An 18,873-nucleotide genomic window follows, 5' to 3' on the forward strand; every position below is an offset into this window, starting at 1 on the left:
CTAAATGAACGAGCCACTATCGCAGAACTCAGGGATCCTGGGTTCAATCCCCACTCCTGCCCGTTTCGATCTGGATGAGCATCGTACCGGCGTGCGGTCGTGTATCGCTACTGCGTGGTGCACGTTAAAGACCCCAGGCTAGCGGTTGTACTGCACTGGCTAAATTGCTCATCTACAGCTGGGAGACTCGTCGCCCCTGTGAGGCAGACCAAGTTCTAGGCTGTATAAACATACCACACAACCCAATTTTTTTTTTTCGAGCCACTATCATTCACGGTGCTCGTCGTAGGTGCAGGTGTCCGCGGTGGATCATTCTGTCGTCTTCTTTTTCTTTCGTTTCCTGTCACTAAATATGGTGTATTTTCTGTCCTCTTCTTTTTCTCTCTACTTTGTGCACTAAATACCTCAATCTGTTAGACTACCAACCAGCCCTAATGTCAACTTCACTACGGTCCAAGCACATTTGGCCGTTCGAGTGGCGGTCCGCTGTTGACGAAGGGCCTTCGCAGCGTATGCGCGGGGGCTCTTGGGATCGAGGCGCTGTAGATAGCACTCAATAAGTTTCCGCGTATTGTTAAACCAGTGAGTTGTGTCATTCTCTGAGACAGATAGTAGGAAGGAAATTCCTGCACACTGACTTGGACATTCCGTCAAATTAAATAAAGATGGAATAGCACTTGATTAATTTGATGAAATGGGAAATAATTGTGTTGCTTACTCCGTAAAAGGGCACTATAGGAGAGGAGGAATGAAGAGGAGATGGGAAGTGTCGGCGTTGTGACGTGACGTGAGGTTTGTAGCTCATGTGAAATAATGTCACATGGCCTCGGTTTTCCCACCCAATTTACCAGGGAAACGAAAGCATCCTGTAAGTCGTGGCGTCAATAGTATATTTTATAAATGTAGCATGAAATATATGATCGTCCAATTGTATGGCATTAGAGGCTTCCGCTAAAAATAACTTATGTTGTAAAACAAGTCATCGTTCCAAATGTGGTCTGATGGGCAATCATAGCTTTTGGTTTTTCAAGTGTAGGTTTTGCGCGAAGCGTCATAATTGCGTGATTTTGGCCACTCGTTGTCTTTCAAGAAGGTGAATATTCAAGCACATCCTCACCACATAAGGACAATTGCCACACAAACATTTTTTTTTTTCAGAGGCGGGTCTATTCATCAATATGTTCACTTCATTGTTTTGTGGCGTAGTACACAAAGAGTCAATGTTGATTTTACTAACCTTTAACATCGGTAGAAACATCTGCACCATTTCTGTTGGCGAGCTCCAACCTGTTGGAAATTGAATTAAATTAAAGGGTGAGTTTTATGAACGAAATTATATAAACATCACTGTTGTGCAAAGGCAATAGTCATTATTAAAGAATACAGTTGAATCAAATAATACTGTATAATCTACTTAGTGCAATGTCTTTCCACAGTGGCTGTATAGCACAATTTCAAACAATTTTTTGATTATGGTTTTTAAGCTTCGTTAGCAACATATTTTTTTATTCTTGGTGTACTGGAACGCCATGCTCTCTTACATTCATAACAAAAAACAATTCGCATTTTTACGTTGTTTCTTTGCAACATAAAAAAAAATATTTCCTGATACAGAAACAAATTGTCACCCGGATTATTAAAAAAATAGTCAAAAGGTGAGCTGAGTAGAACAGAATAGGAGCGGACTAACTAGGTAGGTAAGATCTTATTGGTAAATAAGTAATTGAATGGATTCAAGGGTTCATAAATAAGGAAAGTAATAAGTAGAGTTTCGTGTTTACGGTGAACGCAGATAAAACCAAAACAAACAAAAAATGAGCCACCGAGACAGTTTCCACAAAAAGAATCAATGAAAAACAAGTGCGATGTCATTGAATCAGAATGCCCCCAAGTTCATGGGAAGGAAACATTGATCTACAGTTTTTGCTTTGTGTAAACCCGAAAGAGGGCGCCACTAAAGTCTCCCCTGGGCTGCCTGTTTCTTGGGGAAGCGCTGCCAGGACGTTTTGGAAGCGTTCGTGTTACATGCATATTTTCTAGGGGTCCATGAATCGCATTCATTCAACTTTTTTTTTAACTTAGCCTTTCATAAGCGGCGATGTTTGGGTGACATTAAATATTGACACCAAAAAACACCGAACATATAAAAATATATTCGCCCCCTCCCCCATTTCCAGGCAGAAAAAAAAAACACCCTGCATTTTGAAGACAATTGAAGACCCTAGCAATACGGATTCGTTGTAAATTCGAGAACGTGGGGCTCTAAGGAGGTTGGTTTGCACGACGAGGTCCGGTATGGTAATGTGCATTAACATAAATTGGGAGCATTAGTAATAATTCCTTCAGGAGACACTCCTGTCGAGACAAGTCATTAGACACAAATTTGGAGCGGGCGTGCAGTTTCACGCGAGCCGGGATTTGACCGTGTTGAGAAGCTGTACTCTCGTCGGTAACTACTGAAACTGCTCGGCGTGTTAGGCCAATGTTTAGTTTTGATCCGGAATGACGAAGATACTTCGCATTTTACTTTTTCTTGTGTCGCCTCTAGTCAGTACGATTTATATTTTGCGACAATTGGTATAACAAAAACAAACGAAAATCAAAGAAACATCATATTACCATGATACGTACCTGGTGAGGAGGTAAGTTCTAACCTCGATCTTAGTGTGACAAAAGATCTCTTTCTTCCCTCTTTTAGGGGCACTATGCAACACTTATTGGTGTTTTTTTTTTTTTAATAGTTTATATTCAGGTCTCCTATGCGCATTTTACGTAACCCCGGACAATATGAGTCGCAATATTGAATTTGGCCTTGTGTTGGGGGTGCGATTTTACCAGCCCTAGTATTTTATTTGATAAGAGACTTGTAACGATAAGGACTTGTAATTAAAGTTTATCATTTTTCTAACCGGACAGTACCCTCATTTGAAATCTTACAGGTACAGTATTGATTCAATACAGGCTGTTCATACTCATATTTATTGCAATCAAACTTCGCTCACGACTGAGTCTATCCTTAAGTTCGTCGAGAAATTGTTTTGCAAATCATCCTAATATATACATGGGGACAGCTCTGCACCATATCAATTGAAAGCACAAATGGATGTTTTGTTTACTCTCAAACATTTCTTAACATTTAAAATCGCAAGTTCGCAGGTTTACGAGGAAGTACTGCTTCTTTATTCTATTTCCCCTTTCAAATTATAAATTGTTACAATATTTGCCAACCAACTGATAGCACACAGATTAGAATGTATGAAGCGTGTATAGTTAATCAGAAGCAAGCGCAATAAATGATTAATGAGCAAACCACTTATCATGCGTTCGGACTGGCTGTGTGCTACATCAATGCAATTAGTTACATCTCCCGTGTCATCAAAAAAAAATATATATCCTGGTTACCTATTTCTATCTGACCTTTATATGTATGGGGGCTCAAAGAATCGCTTGAAAGTTTTTTCTTTCAAGTGCAGCTTTAGTATGAACATCTAAAAAATACGAGTAGCCCAATCTAAGTTGATAAAATGTTACAATCTATCGACCTGTTGCGTTTTCCGAGTATTCAAGCTGCAATTTTTATTAGCTTGTCAAATATTTAGTACATTCGCTGCCCATTAGTTTGTCGTTGTAGTATTTCTAAATTACCATTTTGTGTTAAACTAAATAAAGGTCTAAATATTTTCGAATGCTTTCAAAATGTTCGAACTTGTTTTACGCTTTTATGACATTATAAATATTATTAGTTGCGATGTGATCATTAATAGCCAAGCTAGCGGCCGGAACTACTTCGACCAAAAAATAAGCTGACTCCCATGTGTCAAACTCATACACATTATTAATTTTGCTCGGCGCTACTTTTCAATTGCATTCAAATAATCCGCATAATTTCTTTCTTGCAGTCTATATAGTATATTTATCTAGTTTTTTTACTAGAAACTATGTGAGACTATATTTCTCTGCGGCCAACTCATGTTTCATAAGGATCATATTTATTTCTTATATAATTTGTACAGTATAATTATAGATGTAATGCAAATCACGTAGAATATAGGTCTTATATCACATTATGTTTAGTAGATTCTGCACGGCGCACAGCAAACGAAGACAAAGTAGAACGAGTAACACCGGACAAGCAGTTACTCTCAACTAAAGTTTTTATTGCAAATAAACGCTGAAGTAAAAAACAGCATTCTACATCATCATTGTTAACTCAGCATGTGTACACATAACTGATCTCTTTACCATACAGAAGGGCCCATGCTCGGCTTACACATCGCTCAGTTCCTTCTTTCTTAATTGTGCAAGTCTCTAAATGTATCCTAGTCATCTGATCTCCCCCCGTTCAAGCAATCCTGACGCGATGGAAGTTGGGTTGGCATCCGTAATCTACCCAATGAAGCAGCTTCATTTGCCGCTTCATTGTACAGTCTGCAGATGCCAGCCCAACTTCCATCACGTCAGGATTGCTGGGATTGGGGGGGGGGGGATGAAATGACTAGGGAAATTTTAGCGGTCTAGACGATCAAAAACGAAGGGACTGGGCAATGTGTAAGGCAAACATCGGTCCCAGATAACAAGGAGATCTCTCATTTGGACACGGGCTGAATTGTCCATGATAGTGCGGAATGCTGTTGTTTGCTTCGGTGTTTATTTTCAATAAAACTTCAGTTGAGAGTAAGCGCTTATTCTGTGTACCCCATCCTACTTCGTTTCTTGTGGGCTGCGTCGAATCTACTAAGCATAATGCTACTAGCCCGCATCGCTACCCTAATTCATTATGTATGTTCGTGTAGGTTTCTTTAACATATTGATATATTTGACTAGTTTTCTTACCCTGTGACCAGCATCGCTGCGTCGCACGTCGTGTTCCGGTATTTCCTTGCAAACTGGGGTAATGTTTCTTGAGCTGAGGTATATAATTTGAATGGATTAGCGAGGTTGCTTGCATCTGAAACTAAAATATGTCGCAGAAAGTCTGTCCCCTGAAAATAACAGAAGGCGCGATTAGATTTCATTCACACTGCTTTAAAATGTAAGAAATATGGCCGTCAAATGAGACCCACCACGTCCTTAGTTATATATACGATGAGCAGTTGTACTTTCGGGTTGCTTGCGTTTGAATATCTTATGCTCACCTGAAGCAAAAAAGACAGCTTTAATTATATAATATTATTTAGCAATTCAACAGAAAGATTTATTTAGCATATATATTTTTTTGCTATTCTTGAAAGATCAGTCACGATCGACCGCTGGAACCGCATACTTAGTATACACAGTATGTTTCGCGTGGTAAGGCACCAAGGAATCGATAAACGTGTTTGCCTTTTTCGGTTTAACTTTCACTACATTTGGTCAGTTAGTAAATTAAGGCGTTCACATTTTTTTTTTTTGCTAGTTAATAACTGAGTCTTCAGAGTACCTTGCTTTTCTTCCAAAGCGATCCATCGTTCATACTCCTGCAGAGGTCAGAGACGTGGCCGGTTTGTTTAGAGCTAGACTGTCGCGTTTTGAGCGCCTATAAATGTTTCCAGTACTGGGTAAACAAAAATAATAAATAAAAAAAATAATGTATCAGACACAATTTGTAGTATATGTATTTTTTTCTAATACATTTATAATGAATAAAGTTTTAAAACAGTTTGCTGTCATATGGGCAATGAGGATATCACAGCATTTTTGTACTGACAAGTCATTACCCTTTTTCGGTTTCATTAAAAATTTCCATCAAGACTACCATAGTGATGCATAGAGCAATAACAATTGAACTAATCTATACAAATTTGGGTTTCACAATATAATACCTGAGTAAAGTGAGAAAAAAAAACATGATTGCCGTCGTCGCCTAAACAGTGGTGAGCGGTGTACAATCTGCAGCAATGTGAGCTTGTAGCGACAAAAAGACGTTTGCCGGTTAAAAAAAAACAACCTTTATCACCACAATTAATTAAAGAAAAGGAGCTGCTAAAAATCCATCCTGCTGCCGCCGTGATCCCAACCAGTCTTGACGTTCGGGCAGAGCTCGTGATCTGTGGCTGGTACGCGCCACACGTGGGTCACGCGGCGTTGCACCACTGTCACGCGTCTTGGCATGGCAGACATTCCTATAGTTATCGCTTGTCCGCTACAAGAGCTCCCCCCCTGAAGGAGTCTCTGGGGAGATGTTTTGTCCAAGAGACGGAGCGATTTTTGCGGTACTGAGCGGGGTTTAGAGGTGGTATCGAGTGTGGGGCAGAGGAGGGCCAACATAGAAGCTGGACGCTTGAAACTTCTGTTGGCTCAAGGTGGGCAGGTTTAAGGCGGTCGATGGAGATGGTGTCTCGCCACCCGTTCAAGTCTAGTACAAAGAACTTCTCTCGTCTGTCCAGCACCTTGATGGGACCGTCGTAGGGTGGGTCGAGCGGTTTCTTGACTGCGTCTCGAAGTACAAAAACATGTGTGGCCGAGGTTAATTCGTCGCACACATACGTCGGGTGGCGGTTGCGCTGCCTTGTTGGTGTGGCACGAAGCTTCCGCATTACTTCTCGAAGCTGTGTGACATAGCTAAGAGGATCGGGCACGATGGAATTAAGCTGAGTGGCAATCATTTCAGCTGGGAGGCGAAGCGTCTGTCCATAGACTAGGTCTGCGGCAGTGCATCCGATGTCTGTCTTGAGGGTGGTTCGCAGGCCTAGTAGGAGGGTAGGAAGTAGTCTGGCCCAGTTGTTAGGGTCGTTGTGTGCTTTTAGCGCGGCCTTTAATGTTGAGTGGAACCTTTCCACGAGGCCGTTAGCAGCAGGATGGTATGCTGTGGTACGAATACGAGATATTCCGACGAGTACCATGAGCTCCTGAAACAGTCTCGATTCGAACTGTGCGCCTCGGCCGGTAGATATGGTTGACGGAACGCCGAAACGCGATATCCAGCCGTCGACTAGGATCCTCACAATTGTTGTCGCGCAGATGTCTGCGATGGGGAAGGCCTCTGGCCAACGCGTGAATCGGTCTATGCACGTGAGCATGTATCTGGCCCCTTGCGATGGTGGCCTACCATGTCCAGGTGAATGTTGTCGAAACGAGCGATGGCTGTCTTCATTGTAGCGGAAGGTGCAAAGGTATGTCGTTGAACCTTGGAACGCTGAGAAAGAAGACAAGTACGTGCCCAGGCGCGCACATCTTTGTTCATTCCCTGCCAAACAAAGCGTTGAGCGACGAGATGTTAAGTCGTTCGGATGCAGGGATGAGAAAGGTTGTGCAGCGAGTTAAAAATGGGCCGCCGGAAAATGGGCGGTACCACTGGTCGAGGTGTACCTGTGGACATGTCGCAGATGACCGTTGTATCCCAGCCTGGCAGTAAACTGTCGCATAGATCAAGGTTGGTGGACGCGGAACGTAGTCTCAGGATCTGCTGGTCGCCCTGCTGAGCTGCTGCTAGAGCAGCGAAATCTAAAGCTTTGGGGATGGGTTTGCAACAAGTGATCCGAGACAACGCATCAGCAGGTGAGTTGTCGGTGCCCTTGATGTGGCGGATGTCACAAGTAAATTTTGCAATAAACGAAAGATGCCGACTTTCCATGGAGGAGAGGCGGCTGTGTGTTGCTTGAATTGCAAAAGTGATCGGCTTGTGGTCGGTAAGGACGTGAAATTCCGGACCGTCTAGGTAGTGCCGAAAATGCTTGATGGTGAAATAGATACCTAGGAGTTCTCGACTGAATGTACTGTAGCGGGACTCCGCTGGTGAAAGCTTCTTGGAAAAGAATCCTAGAGGTTGCCAGTGTCCACCAACAAGCTGTTGAAGCACTCCGCCGACAGCGACATCTGAGGCGTCTGTCATCACACAGAGAGGCGCACCAGTTAGCGGATGCGCTAATAGTGCAGCTTCTGCGAACGACGGCTTGATCGCCCCGAACGCCTCCGCTGCTTCTGGAGACCATGGTAGAGGTGCAGAGTCGCGCTGATTTCCCTTCAGGAGATCGGTCAAGGGCTGCAGAATAGTTGCACAGTGTGGTAGAAAACGCCGGTAAAAATTCACAAGTCCGAGGAACTCTCGAAGCATCCTGCGCGACGTTGGTGTGGGGAACGTTGTGACCGCGTCGACCTTTGATGAAAGTGGGCGGATGCCGTTGGAGTCGACGTGGTGGCATAGAAAATCCAGTTCGGAAACGCCAAACTGACATTTGGCCTTGTTGATAATGAGTCCATATTGAGCCAGGCGCTGGAAGAGGATCTCTAGGTGTTCAAGATGTTGCTCGGCATCAGCGCGAGACACCAGGATATCGTCGACATATGCGAAGCAAAATATCAGCTCACGGGTAACGCTTTCGACGAATCGCTGAAATGTCTGTGCCGCGTTACGGAGGCCGAAATGGCATCCTGACATACTCGAAGAGGCCGAACGGAGTGATGATAGCCGTCTTTGGTATGCTGGATGGTTCCACCGGGATCTGGTGATAAGCTTTGACTAAATTGATTTTTGAAAATATAGTTGGTCCCTTTTAACGACGCGGTGAAATCCGTGATGTGTTGTAGGGGATAGCGGTCTGGAACGGTGGAGTTGTTCAGCGCGCAGTAGTCGCCGCAAGGCCGCCAATTCCCTGGGGATTTCTTCTGCACCATGTGGAGGGGGGATGCCCATGGACTTGACGAAGGCCTGATAATGCCGAGCTCAAGCATATGCTCGAACTCAGCCTTTGCAATATTTAACCGATCTTCTAGGAGTCTTCGAGGTCGAGCATAAGTGGGAGGTCCGGTCGTCACGATGTGATGAGTGACGTCATGTTCCACTGGCTGTAGAAAGTTGGCAGGCGGTGTAAGCGTAGGGAACCTTCCAAGCAGATCTTCATACTTTGTGGCGGGTGGAGTGCAACGTTGCGGGAGTGATGATGAGGATTCTATACTTTGGACTTCGAAGTTGGTCGTTGAATCCGCAAGGCGCAGTCGCTGTATGTCCACTAGGAGTTTGAAGTGATGAAGAAAATCTGCTTCTAGGATTGGATACGTCACGTCAGCCACCAGGAACACCCATCTCGGAGGTCGTCGCAAGCGGATGTTTAGTGTGAGTGCTCGTTCGCCGTAGGTGGCAATGGCAGACTTGTTCGCCGCTTGCAAAATGACGTTGGAGCGCTCTGGCTTGCTTGAGATGGACTTCACTGGTAGGATGCCAACTTCGGCGCCGGTGTCGACTAGGAACCGAAAACTAGAATTCTGATACGGAAAAGAGACGGCTGGCTTCGGAACCGGCACCACTCGCCGCCTCTATTGGTGGGTCTGGGCGTTTTCCGAGGCCGTGCATGGTGGAACGCACTTCTTGGCTTGCGCGCCGAAAGTGCGATGGTACCAGCACGTACCTTGGTAGGGCGAGGGAGAACGATGCCGGCGCTGTTGAGAAGTCGATCTGTGACGTCGGCGTGTTGAAATGCGGGTGGTGAGGGCAGCGATCTGAGCAGACAGGCGTCCTATCTCACGATGAAACTCCTCCCTAAGGCCGCTGACGTCGGCTGTGGCAGTCGTCACGCCAGCAGGTGAAGTCGTGGACGGTAGTGGTCCGGTCTCACCTTGGACTTGTGCAATGGTGGGCACAGCGACTTCTATGACGGAGTCTGCGAGCTTTGCCAGTTCTTCGAGGTTAAGTCCAGACGCACACGTCAGGACCATGCGGACGTTAGTCGGCAGCCTCTGAAGGAAAAGCTCCCGAAGCAACGCGACGTCGATGGTAGGCGCCTTCTCACCCAGAAGTTGCTGTAGGCGCCGCAGCAGCTGTGAAGGCTTACGGTCGCCCAGCTCCTCTGAAGTGAGGAGCTGTTAGAGTCGGCGCTGTTCCGAAGACGTGGTCCTCCGTATGAGCTCCGCCTTGAGGGTGTCTTAAGGAGCGTTCGCCGGCGGTGTAAGGACCAGGTCCCTGATTTCCGCTGCGATATCTGGCGGAAGCGCTGCGATGATGTGGACTTATGTGGACCTCTGGACTTGTGAAGTGATCCGCCAGGTGGTGAACTGGCTCTCCACATGGGCAAACCAGATCTGTGGGTCCGCCGTCCAGAATGGAGGCAGGCGAAGGTGGAGCGCTGAGAGTTGACCCGCAGCGGGCTGCTCAGGAGTAGACATTGCGAGGTAGGGTGGCTTGGATATCTTTGGCGCAGAAGATGAAGGTCTTCGGAGGTGGAGCGTTCTCCAGGTCACCGATTTGTAGCGACAGAAAGACGTTTGCCGGTTTAAAAAAAAAATCTTTATCACCACAATTAATTAAAGAAAAGGACCTGCTAAAAATCCATCCTGCTGCCGCCGTTATCCCAACCAGTCTCGACGTTCGGGCAGAGCTCGTGATCTGTGGCTGCTACGCGCCACAGGTGCGTCACGCGGCGTTGCACCACTGTCACGCGTCTTGGCATGGCAGACATTCCTATAGTTATCGCTTGTCCGCTAGAAACTGACCCAATTCAGTGTTTGCCGAATCAAGCAAAGTCCTCTGTGCGGTGCCTCCAGCATAGTATACTGTGAAGCGGACTTCAAAATTGCAAGAATAGAGCGGATGGTAGTTCATTCGAACATGCTTTTTAACACCTTAACTTTGTTTTGCACCCCGCATGACTTTTGTTTCGCCCCGGACTGAACGACGCCGCACGCTGATTTTGCAGCACTCTGTTCATTGCGCTAAATCACACATTGATTCTGAGGTAGAAAACTCTAATGGGAACGCAAATTGGAAACTAATAATAATAATAAAAAATTGGAAAAGAAAACAGAACGCAGAGTACATACCGTTGCCAAAGAAGTGGCGATATATGTTACAAGCTGTGCATCGTTATCAAAGTTTTCGTAAAAGTACTTGTCGACGACAATGAGTGTTTCAATCAAAAATGGGTCTGGAACTTGTATTTGTCTCGGAGTGCCTGCAAAAGTTGAAATGAATTGCACCAAATGCTGTATACACGATTGGCACTCCTAAGGCGCAAACTGCAGATAGTGAAATTCGGCCAGACAAGTTAGTGTGGAGTAGTATGTTCATCTGTGAAAACCAAAAACACAGCGCAATTTTGTTTTATACTACGTTTGGCGCTGCTTCGATTTCTGGAAGAGTAAAATATGGTAAGTTGCATTACTCAGTTTAGAAAGATCAATGTTTAAGTAACGTGCTTAGAAACCTGGTAGCAGTTTTAGATGCTTATCTAAATATTTCTATCGAGGATATGATTTCGTTTGTTCAGTTGCCTAGTAAATACGTCCAGTGGTTTCGATGTACTTGTTTTTGAATACATAGAAGCGGAAAAGAATATTGGGGACATCTACGTTTCAAGACTCCGACTATACAAGATATACAATATTTGTGTTGGGTTATTTTTTTCTCAAAACGTTTGCATAAAGTTTATTTTTATGCAAAATTCTTCTTCTTTAAATGACCCTCCTTCCGACGGAAACTGCATAACCCTATTAAATTTAAAGCAACATACATTTGTATACAACCTTCATTCCGAAGTTGGTAGCATGGTAAGTAGTGTTCGCGAAATTAAAACAAGAATCAAGTCTTCGTTAAACATGTTTAATGGGACAGTGGCATGCAGATATGTTCGGATATGTCAATGATAAAAATTGCTTCATATTGTTTAGCTTTTTTAGATAATGATACTGTCTAATTTAGCATACCTCAAGCACATTTAGACTTCATTGAGTGTGTAACATTCTAAGTCCTAGACATTCATTTAATTACTTCATAAAATTAACTTACTTAAATTATGTCCATTACATCGCTCTTCCAGTTGAATGTTACTTGCTTCTGCAACATGTGAGGAAATTATTTTGTTAATATGAACCCTAGGTGGTTACAACAAATTAATATGGCTGGGCACTTGATAAATTAACCCACCGATTATAGAAATATTGTTGTAATCGCGAATATTCTTTCCTAACTGCTTAATCGGTTAAATTATGAGAAACATCAAAAGTATAAATTCAACGCTTTCAATACGCGGACGTGGCCGAGTGCACCAGTAGCAAAGCAAACTTTACGTGAAGTATTGTACTAACGTGAATTATATGGGCGAGATTGCTAACTTTAATCAGGTGAAGAAGGCTAACGCGACCCAGCCACTTCAACGCCGCGCGAGTGTCCGTTTAGTGCAGCAGGGACTATTGTGAACAACCGAAGGAGCTCGCTATTGCCGGAGAATATCAACCAACCTCTTGGAATCTGCGGCGGAATTAAAGATCTGTGAGTATAGCTGCTTTTTGACTGTTTTTATTTACACGTCAAGGTTGATCGGAAGTCCAAAATCGTACATTGCACTGTTTATCACATATTCAGCAAAGGTTAAGCAAAAAATTTATTTATTTTTTTATTTTCTTTCGTCATTATTTATGACAGTAAAGAAAACAATTAATAAACTACAATTATGCTAATGAAGGGTGGCGTTTACTCTGGTCCGACTTTTAAATGACTCCCGGTCCTATAAATGACTAAATGTACGATTAGGTATTTGGAGCTTTCTGCTTTCCGTCTCCTTTTCCCTAGCTCATGGGTTACCACGCCAGTATTGAATGAGCTTGCAAGCACACTGGCTTTAGTTTCAATATGTGATAGAGCATTACTACTCAGCTATTTATTATTTACTTTGTATAATATTTTCGACGATATTTCTGCGGATAGAGATAATATAGAATATTAGGAATATATTATTAAGTATAACAGTCACACAGTTTTTATATTGTTCATAGAGGCTCAAGAAACGCGAATGCATTTATGTTATCACAAATTGCTGCTTTGCTAAAAGGAAGCACTTGCGTAACAGCTTTGGAAAACGCCTGGTCTAGTGCCTTTTTTGTCAACCCAGGCTTTGTGAGTTAATAAGGCGGGGGTCGGGGGCACTGTGGAAGTGTATAGACAAAGGCAGGTTGGTATTGGTTCTGCATTTTAATCTTAAATATTTTGACTGTTGGGTTTTTGGGTTAATTTTGTTTACCCTTAAGGCTGAGCCGCACGTAAGCGATTTAGCGAGCGACGAGACGAGCGACGAGAGTCAGCGACGAGACACGCAGTTTTCTCACTGTCGCTCGTCACGGAGCTTGGTCTCTGGATTTCTAGAAAATGTCGTTCATCGCCTTGGTCGCTTGCTCCCGTTGCTTTCATGCGGTTTGCCTTGTCACGCGACTGACCGAGCGACAGCGAAGGGAGTCACCATCGCTTGTCTCGTCGCTTGCGAAACAGATTACATGCGGTTTACAGTTTATACACTTCTCAGGTGTAAAGTGACGCCAACAATAAGGATGGAAATTACATATCGAAAGAGCTCTTTTTTTATTAAATGATCCGAATACTTGTGTTGTACATCTCGCATATCTGCACATTTTTACCTGGTTGTTGAAAATGGCTCGCGCAGTTGAATGTGACGATGTATGAAAATTTACTCGTTCCTTCAGGTCTGCCTCAATATGTTCTTGGGCTGCTGCGACTAATCTTACATAGTAGTAATGTGGGTCAAAGATGTTTAGCGGATATCAAAACGAAATTTTTTTTCTGATGGTACTGTCGGTGGTGTGTTCGAAAGTACCAGAGAAAAATTAGGTGTCCGGAATATTGTTTAGATAAACAGCCTCTTTCCTATTTTATTGCCTGGCTCGAAGGTCACGCGATAGCTCGACCTGGCGATAGCTCGGCGCTGCGCAGCTCGATTTATTTTTGTAGGCACAGTGAGCCCAGTGTATTTTACAGCCTCTGTGACTCCGACACCAAAATGAATAGGAGGGCTAGTTGACTCATAGTCTTCAAAAAAGTAATAGTTCCGAAAACACAAACAAGAATGAAGACGAAGTGAACAAGCACAAGGCGCCTTGTGTTTGTTCACTTCGTCTTCGCCCTTGTCTGTGTTTTAACTTCTATTAGATTTGAAAGAGCGTGACACGTTTGGCTCTACTACAACGGAAATATATCTTCAGAGATATAGACATAAGATCTTCAGACTAAAATAAATGATCGTTTACAGAAGTTGACAAGCTGGTAGGACGAATGGCAAACGGAAATCAACAAAAATACTTGTGTATTTGTTAACACAACGCAAAACGAAGTACCAGCACTGTTAGCCTATACTGCTGTGGGACGCCGTTAAAACATTCACAGGAGTACAAATACCTGTAGCATTGGCCGATTCGAGAAGGTAGGGCGAGGAAAAGAAAGCTGGGAGAGGAAGAACTGGCCGGAACGCTGACGAGGGGAGGACAAATCCCCCTCCCCTCACCAGCGTTGCGTCTGCTTCCTTCTCACCCCCCCTCCCTTTCCCCCGCCCTACGTTCTTAACCTGCAATATACTACAGGCGTTTTTCGTTAATCAAATCTGAACTGGAATTTGCACATCGAAAATGTTTCCAATCAATCGCTAAAACAAAATTTGGACACGTAGTCGGAAGTTAGATTTGCCAGACCAGTACATAAATTAACGCCAACTAAGTAACTGATATTACCGAATATTGAATATAGAAGCACAGTTTGAGAGCTATTCATACAACAAAATATTTACGAAATAGAAAGCTCACAAAGTAAAACTGTCCTATTTATCTTTAATCGTTATCGATCCAGAGACTTTGTCCAATGCGAACTTTCTGCACATAAGTACCAGTGTAATGTTGAGCAGAATAAAGATAAATTTCGACAATCTTATTAATTTGTTTACATTCAGAAATATGTTACATATACAAACTTCAAGAACCAAACTGAACAAAATATAATATTTTTTTTTGCATCGTATCGCTTTAATACTGACTTGGTTAAAAGATTGGTTTGATATGTCCATCAATGAAACTGAGTAACCACGAATGCTGTAAAAAGTCAAAAATTGTGTGGTCTTTTCTAACTTTTTACACATAGTTGCGCTTGTTCTTTCTAAAATGCCTACAAACCTGCTTGGGACTTACGGCTTGCAGTATGGTAATATATACAAACAAAATAAGTCTGATTATACTTCGTCTCACCCTACGACGGACTAAAGGCAAAGCTACGGACGGCCAGATCCAATCACGAGCCACTTAGAAATTGTGCAATATTTCGCTTCGATGCACGTATCGGTGCCCGCGTCTCGGACCGCTGATGAAGCGACGGGTGGACAGTGGTACGAATCGAAGAGCACTGAGTGACTCAACAATTTTACAGCGCAAAGAAGCCACGACATATAGGCTCTTTGCAGCGTCGAAGCTATGGAAATGATGCGGCGCCTTTGGATCTGATCAGTATTCGTCCACCCCTAATCGATGTTAAGCGTGTCGTAGTATAGCGTAAAATGTGATTGAACCTGGTGGCCCTTGGCTTTTGCCTATAGTCCATCGTAGGATGAGACAAAGTATAATACATTCAACGTTGGCTTCCTGAGCTGTGACGAGATTAGTCATTCCTGTACTAGAATAAATTATGAGTTCAATAGCTTCGTAGAAGACGATCTTACATATATATGCGCCGGCCCCCTAAGTTTACTTTCGTGCAGTCATCCTCCTTCCAAAAAGGTGCCCCGTGATTATTCTGCAACAAACTTTCTCAAAGTAGATAAAACCGAATTTAGTTAAGCACTTACAAACATGAGTTTTTGTGCTTCATCTCAAACAGGCGATTTTGTTTTTCGACAGGTGAAAATAATTGAGTGCCATAATTTCTCTAAACGTGCTACACTATTAAGAAAACGAATTATTTATGTACCTGAAGCACTGAGCTCTTCTGGGGAAAATAGAGACTCTATTTTTTAGACGTTACGATGACATGCGAGACGTATCAGAAGGAAAATAAGCTGATTTGCTCTCACACATTATACCACTGGATAAGAAATTATGGCAATATGATAATGATAGCATTATGTAGGTGTCCCAAAACAACCAAGATGGTTCTCACCTTGGCACCATCGTCAACAAGTAATAGAGAAGAAAAAAAAAACATTAAAAAAGAAGGGACCTTTACCAAGCAAGAAATAAAAGAAATTAAGAGGCAGATAAATGCTTATTCAATCTGCTGCGGGACAATGCTATTGATAATGACATGACCAGGGAAGGTTAAACGATGGTTTTATACATTTGCAGGATCCGAGGAAGCGGTGAAGTTTGATACTGCGAGTGGACGTAAAAACTAACAAAATGTCTCGTTATTCGTGAAGAAACATAAGGATTAACTTTCCCTAGAGGCTGCGTACAATAATTGTCCATGCATAAGTTTATGCAGAAATAAAAAAAAGTCACGAACAGTTCTTCTGGGAGACAAAAGTGGAAGTGAAAAGTTTTTAGTATATATGAACAGTTATAAAGCGGCGCTCAAAGAATCTATCATATACAATTCGAATAACATTTTTCTGAAGATCTTGCTCATAGCCTGCGCTTTAGTTATCGAGTTTCATGTGACAGACGTAAATTAATGTAGTGACGTTAATAAATAATTGAAATAAACAGAAAAGTGTGGTTTTTTTTAAATCCTTCGCGAATCGAGATACCATTCATAGCATTTTACAGGCATTGCACGCAATAAAATATAACTGGTTTCTAAAAGTTTAACCACTATAAACACACACGCCAATAACATTTATGATTGATACCTGCTCTATTGGTACTCCCCTTCACGATTATATGTAAAATAAACAACAGTATGCCGTCGGCAAAAAGGTAACACCTTTGTTGTTTGGGGGTTGAGTAACCGTTAATTTAGTTTACACCACTCGTGAATGAAAGACGCCATTTTGTAGTACAGTACAGTCGAAAATAGTGCGAAGGCTCATGAATAACGTAATATCATCAGCAAAAGGAGCAGTTTATAATTATTTGCACAATACATTACATATCTAATAAATATCCAAAACAAGAGGGGGCCCATTATTTATCCCTGTGTAACACCCAATGTCAAAGGAAATAATTCAGAGAGACTGTCAGCGACTCCAACGGTGTTCGAAATTTTAGGACGTAATAACAATTCATGACTGAGCCAGTCATGAATTCGTACACTTTCGACATATCAAAATATGTGTATATATATATATCTGTCCTCTATTTAAAGTAGGCGCAGCATAACCTAAAAACGTACACAATATAGTCTTCCCATACCGGCCACTCAAGAGGTCATGCTGCGCGGGTGTAGGTTTCTGACGAAAATAAAGAATTATCCGCGCAAGCATAACAAGCTCAAAAACCTTGAAAAACCACAAAGTAAAGAAATTGGACAATAATTTGTATCAACGGAGGCAACAACACTCTTTAAATAGGTCATTTAAAAGGTTTTTTTTTGCAAAATGAATGATTGCATGCACTGCAATCTGACATTAATGCTATCCCTTTTTGGTGCAAAACGTGGCATATAAGGCTAAATGTTAACAAGTAAAAATTTATGCAAATCTCTCGCTGCCACGCTAACTTACCCACATATCGCCTTGATAGTGCCTCGCTAGAATGCATCGAATCATAGAAGTATTTCGATGTTCATATTACTTCGAATCTTAGCTTACAAATTTACATCAACTTCATTACAAACAAAGCAGGCCCTACTCTATGGTACTTATAATGTAACTTTCACTTGGCTTCTAGTAAGTTCTTGTTCTGCAAAACAGTTGTGCGTTCACAACTAGATTATGCTTCATCGATTTGGAACCCTGGCATCGGAATTCGTGTTAACCAGTTGGAAAGTATTCAAAATAACCTAGCCACATTTATATACTCTAACTACCAACGAGCTGCTAGAATGTCCTCAATGAAATCTAACCTAGGTCTTTCATCCCTAGCATCACGACTCGAAAATGCACGACTTTATTGATTTGATGAAATTTTTCCTCACACCGCTTTACGTGATGAGCTGTTAAGTCCACCTTCTTATAAATCGTCATGGGTTGATCACGTGCATAAAGGGGGGGTAATTTTACGCAAAACTAATCCTTTTTGTATTCTTTCACTCCACACACCTCTAATGAGTGAACCCGCCTTCAGTCTCTAAGAGCCAATATAAGTAATATTGATTTGGCTCAAATTGCTTTGCAGAATAAGCTCAATGATTTCATGTATAGTACTAGTATAAGTCAGATAACTTTTATATTTTCGTGGCATATATGTGTGTGTGTTGCATAGCAGACTAGATATTTTTGAAGCTCCTCAGTCGTTTGTATCCATTTTTTTTTTAAATTTCCTTTTGTATTGCTTCCCCATTTTTAACCCAGGCTTTCTTCTTGTTATTTGCTCTTCCGCTCCCCTCTATATTGCTTAAGCTTTGAAGGTATCTACAAATAAATAAATGAATAAATAAAGAAGGTGCCCGCTTTGGAGACATTTCACAGATACGTTTCAAAGTAGGAATTTAAAGGTCGTTGAATCCTTTGATAACAAAACTCGGCATACCATCAGCACCACTCGAAAGCTTTGATTTCTGTTTTCAAGATCACTTCGACGATTTTACCAAAATTAACACGCAAAGAGAAACATTGCAGTAGGTTGAAGACTTGGTCGAGTTGGTTTTACATATGGCACATTAAAAACTGCGTGAACAAGACGAAGGACAAGCTTAGGAGCGCTCTGTCTATCTACGTCCCCTCTTTTCCTTCGACTTGTTCGTGCAGTTCTTAATCTTTACTAAGACAAAAAGATGTGAGAGTTTGTAATACGGTCCCCAGGTTGAGAAACCTGGTGGCTAACAGAGAAATACTCGCTAAATTAAGCAGCGAAAATATTTGCAACATCAGCAGGTGATGAATGATAAGCGGGAGCGTTGTCTGACTCATCGCGCAAGCAGATACTTCTACTAGCGTCACGCGCATGCTGCTTCCGAAACTGGCAAAAAAATGGTAGGTCAGCGGTTCAGACCGTTTTTTATACCATCATAATGAAATCGTTTATCACGTTTGAAAAGTTGTTTAGATAAGGAGCGATATATACTAAACTTCGCACACAAGAGAACAAGCCGGTTTTACA

General features: G+C 42.4%; 1 protein-coding gene across 1 annotated transcript in view; it reads right to left on the reverse strand.

The window, feature by feature from the left end:
• Positions 1-1,232: 1,232 nt before the first annotated feature.
• LOC115318449 overlaps positions 1,233-18,873 on the reverse strand; it is a 58,352-nt gene continuing 40,711 nt past the window's right edge. Inside the window, exons 5-9 of the mRNA XM_040215041.1 lie at positions 11,696-11,743; positions 10,732-10,862; positions 5,064-5,135; positions 4,834-4,982; positions 1,233-1,287 (exon numbers count right to left, since the gene is read on the reverse strand). Coding sequence (XP_040070975.1) covers positions 1,233-1,287; positions 4,834-4,982; positions 5,064-5,135; positions 10,732-10,862; positions 11,696-11,743 — 455 coding nt within the window. The remainder of the gene's footprint in view (positions 1,288-4,833; positions 4,983-5,063; positions 5,136-10,731; positions 10,863-11,695; positions 11,744-18,873) is intronic.

This window comes from Ixodes scapularis, unplaced genomic scaffold (assembly GCF_016920785.2).
Source record: "Ixodes scapularis isolate PalLabHiFi unplaced genomic scaffold, ASM1692078v2 PGA_scaffold4__175_contigs__length_147842914, whole genome shotgun sequence".
NCBI classification, from domain to species: domain Eukaryota; kingdom Metazoa; phylum Arthropoda; class Arachnida; order Ixodida; family Ixodidae; genus Ixodes; species Ixodes scapularis.